Source organism: Arachis ipaensis, chromosome B09 (assembly GCF_000816755.2).
Source record: "Arachis ipaensis cultivar K30076 chromosome B09, Araip1.1, whole genome shotgun sequence".
NCBI classification, from domain to species: Eukaryota; Viridiplantae; Streptophyta; class Magnoliopsida; order Fabales; family Fabaceae; genus Arachis; species Arachis ipaensis.
This window is the reverse complement of record NC_029793.2, coordinates 115079650-115084230: the sequence shown is the minus strand read 5'-3', so window position 1 is coordinate 115084230 and position 4581 is coordinate 115079650. Positions and strand designations below refer to the sequence as shown.

The window sequence follows — 4581 nt, the reverse complement described above, 5'->3', positions numbered from 1 at the left end:
ACTAAAACAAAATATAACATTTTAAATAAAAATAAAATTAGAATTTAACTCAAATGTGAGAAATAAAAATAATACTTTATCCTATCAATCAAAATTACTTCTCACCACCCAAATTTTTCTATAGTAAAAATCCTCCATAAACCCATTACTACTCTTTCATTGTTACTGCGTATTTAATTATTTATACATATTAATTCATTCATTTTAGTCACTAGAATAACTAAAATTGTCAAAATAGAATAATCAAACATACAATAATATCAATAATTAAACTTGTTTATAGTAATATGATTAATACTTTTATGAGATCAGATATCAAATACATATTTTTATACAAATTACTAATTAGTGGTTGTTTTTTATGAACATACAATGTGATTAAATACATATACATATATATACAAACACACAAGACTCTTTTAGTTATTCGATTTCGCGGTAAACGATAAGTATACAATTTAATTATTTTATACATTATTATTTGAATTTTTTTTTATGTATCCACAATATAAAAAATTATATAAATATCTAATAATAGATTATCAAATCAATAAAAGTATCTAATTTTTAAATTTATCACTTTAAAAATTATTTACATATATAAATCGAATTAAATAATAGTATAAACTTTTTACATAACCTATACATCAAAAATAAATTCTCATTATAATTTCAAAAGAAATTAGCAGTAATATAAGTTTACTTGAATTTTTAATAAAAAGAAAATTTTATTACTTTCTTAAAGTATTATAATAAAAGGAATAAGTACTATTTTAATTTCTAAAATTTGGCGTTAAAACTAAAATTGTCTATAAACTTTTTTTAAATAATCTTCAACGCTATATTTAGTATTAAAATCATCTTTTTGAGTACAACAATCTTTTAAATGATAAAAATACCTCTAAATACCACTAACATCTTTTTCATGGTCACCACTATCAATAATACCACATTTCAGATACTTCAAATTTAATAACAACAGTAAAAAAAATTTCTTCCAAATTCAACAACAGCAAATGTTAAAAAAAAAAAAATCTTATGTTCAAAGCATTCAAAGCATTTTAATATTTTATTTTTTTTCAAAAAAAAATCAAGAAAGAGTCACACACCATCATCACAATTTAAAGTTTAAAGACATTTTTTATATTTTTTTTTTGTTAATGATCTTTTTCATGTTTACTGCAAATAAAGCAACACACAGAACATTATTAGGTCTGCATTGGAAAATGATGTTCATCCCCAAAAAAAAAAGAATAAAATCTAAACCCTAATTATCCATGATGACAGTGATAGCGAAACAGTATGATGGTGACAGCAAACAAAGGCGACGACACAACATAGAAAAACTACAGTAACAAAAAATAACATAGCGGCGGTGTTGCATATAAAGAAGGAGGGGAAAGGTGGGGAGCTACAGGAGGTGCTGCTGAAAATACGAGGAGAGGTCGCCGGTGGTGCGACAAGAAAGGAGAGGAAGAGCCAAACCGCATGGAGGGAGATGACGTAAGAGAGAGAAGAAAGAACTGCAGAAATTTTGGTGACGAGATGGGAATATATAGTTTCGGCGGCAACATGATGAATTGAAATAGAAAAAATGGGAGGTGAAAAGAAAATCACTTGAGATGATGGAGGATGATGAGAAATAGAGGAAGGAGGATGTTTTTTTTTTAAGTATTAAATTTTATAAAAAATAAAATTGTCAAAAGAATNNGTAATTTAGTAATATTTTATAAACTTTAAAATTTATGATGATCACATACTTTTTTAAATTATTACTCCATTCTAATTTTTATCTTGAAAAAAAAATCATGTTTTAAGGTAATTCATATTAATAAACCAATCTTTCATCTAATATTGCATAAATCACCCAAAATGAAAAACGTAACGTGAATCACCCCAATCAAATCTCTGTATAAATCGAAATAGATAGACTAGATTTATGTTTCTACATAAATCAAAACAGGTAGGTTCGAATTATTTATTTTTGCATGCCCCCTAATAAATCTTAACAACCTGTTTCGATTTATAGCTGCATGAATAGAATCCTAGTAAATCTAAACATACTGTTTTGATTTAGCCATGCACGTGAGCCCATAGCAATTCGAAACACACCGTTTCAATTTACAGCATGATATTGTCCTCATATAATTCGAATGGGACTGATTAGATTTACTGTGAGGACAACCTATATAAATATGATATGAACATCAATTCTATATGAGAGTAAAACACAATGGCTAGTGAAGATAGTTTTCTAGTATTAGTGCAATATAGATGGTTGATTAAGAAAAAAACACGTTCTGGAATTAAGTTTACTGATAAGAATCCCCTTAGTGTTTTTTTGAAACCTTCAACGAGTTTTACTGAGTTCCTGAATTCTATAATCCAAAAACTGGGGTTGCAAGGCGTGAAACGAGTTGAGAAATTATTATATAGAATTCCGATTTCAATGTTGCGGGATGACGTGAAGTACAATTCGTTCATAATAGGGAGTGACGAAGATTTGGAAGTTCTATTCCATTGTCGCCAGCAGTTTTCCGAGGTGAGGACTCCTGATGAGCTGTCAGCCAAGCTTGTAGATGTGGTTTCCAGCTCAGGTGGTTTGAACCAGAATCTCCAAGCTCTTGCAACGATAGCCTATTCTAGTTCGAGGCCAAGTGGTGCCTCCTCATCTGTGTCTGTGATTGCGCCTAAGGCAATGTTGGTTGCCTCCCCGTCCTTTGCAGCTGATCTAAACCACAGTGGTTACGGAGAAGTAGGTATTACTGATGCGGTACCGGTTTCATTACAGGGTAGAGCACCTGATGGTATGGACGATGTACTACGGGATGATGATGAGGAAGACTATGTGGAGTCGGACATAATTGCCGATGATAGTGGTGATGATATAGCAGGGAGTAATCCAGTTGGGAGTAGTGATGACTCAGCAATACCCCCTCCCCCGGCGCACTTTTCAAGTTTGGACTTGGATGCCATGAGACAGCAGGGGGTTCCTGGAGAACTTGTTGGATTCGGTGCTAGAGACACACAAGATGCTGGAGGACTAACGGAGTTTCAGGTTGATCAGCAGTTTTAGGATAAAGAGGAGGTTGTGTTAAGCGTGAAGACCTATAGCATCCGATGCGGGGTTCAGTACAAAGTGGTGGAGTCTGATTATCGCAAGTACTATGGTAAGTGTAAGGAATTTGGCAACGGGTGCGCATGGTTGATTCGGATCAGTCTCCGCTAGCGCAAAGGTATTTGGGAGGTAAAACGGTACAATGGACCTCATACTTGTCTAGCCACGTCGATATCGAGTGATCACAGGAGTCTTGATTATCTTGTGATCTCGGCTTTCATCATGCCAATGGTTAGAGCTGATGCATCTGTGTGCATCAAGGTACTGCTGAATGCGACGAAGGCACACTTTGGGTTCAGGCCGACTTATAGGAGGGTCTGGTTGGCCAAGCAGAAGGTCGTTACCCATATTTATGGAGATTGAGATGAGTCATACAACGAGCTACCACGGTGGGTCTTAGGAGTGCAGCTGACCATGCCTGGTAGTGTTGTAGTGCTGAGGACGAGTCCTGGCATTCATACTGTCAATGGTTAGAGCTGATGCTGCTGTGTGTATCAAGGCACTTAATGCGACAGAGGCACAATTCGGTTTTAGAATGACTTACAGGAGGATTTGGTTGGCTAAGCAGAAGGCCGTGGTATAGATTTATGGAGATAGGGATGAGTCATACAACGAGTTGCCACGATGGGTACTAGGTGTCCAGATGACGATGTCGGGTAGTGTTGATATGCTGAGGACAAGTCCTATGCGAGTGGGTGGGCAAGTGGATCAGTCGCATGCCTATTTCCACCGTCTTTTTTGGACATTCCCACCAAGTGGATCAATGTTGAGTGCGGACTGTGGTAGAGGCTGTACTCCACCAAACTATGGTAGAACCCGATCTACCTGGTGCCACTTTATGACAGCAAAATATATCAATGCTGTCACGCTCCTCCACAATGCTATATGCTGAAGCTCAAGTATATCTGGGTGCACCACCTGCACTACGTCATGAAAGCTATATGGCATCCAAGTGAACTGTGCAAAGAAATAGTTTTGAAACGTCATCATTAGATATTAGCTATTTGGATTTGACAAAATACTCACATCCCCAACCTGAAGGAGATCTATCCTGAGCCTCTAATGAACAACTGGAGATCATTTCTCGCTCGCAGTCGAGTTGTGACTTGACCACCTACAACCCCAAACACACGTTATCACTAAATAAAAATAACTCTAAAAAATAAAAGAAAAACATAGCACATAAATATAACATCACGTCGAGGCCAAAGGCTAGCGAAAGGTATCATATCCAGCGGGCCTGAAATTAGGAAACCGTCAGAAGATCCATGACTGAAGCAGCTGCAATGGACCGACTTACTTGACAATGTTTCTGTTCATCACGCGGCACATGCACCGGTATAACCATGACAGAGCAACTGATCTCCAACTGTACCCACCCATGTCCTTAAACCTAGCTACGTATGGCAGCCATCGAATGTGCAGGTGAGTACCAGACTTGTAGCCAAATAGCTGAGTCCTCA

General features: G+C 36.1%; 1 protein-coding gene across 1 annotated transcript; it reads left to right on the top strand.

Annotated features, from left to right (window-relative positions):
- Window positions 2234–3076, top strand: LOC110266914. The gene has a single exon (XM_021111979.1). The coding sequence runs from the start codon at window positions 2234–2236 to the stop codon at window positions 3074–3076; it is 843 nt and encodes a 280-aa protein (XP_020967638.1).

Bases quoted from the DNA above. Each gene is read 5' to 3' on its own strand.
- LOC110266914 (XM_021111979.1), top strand. From the start codon at position 2,234: ATGGCTAGTGAAGATAGTTTTCTAGTATTAGTGCAATATAGATGGTTG.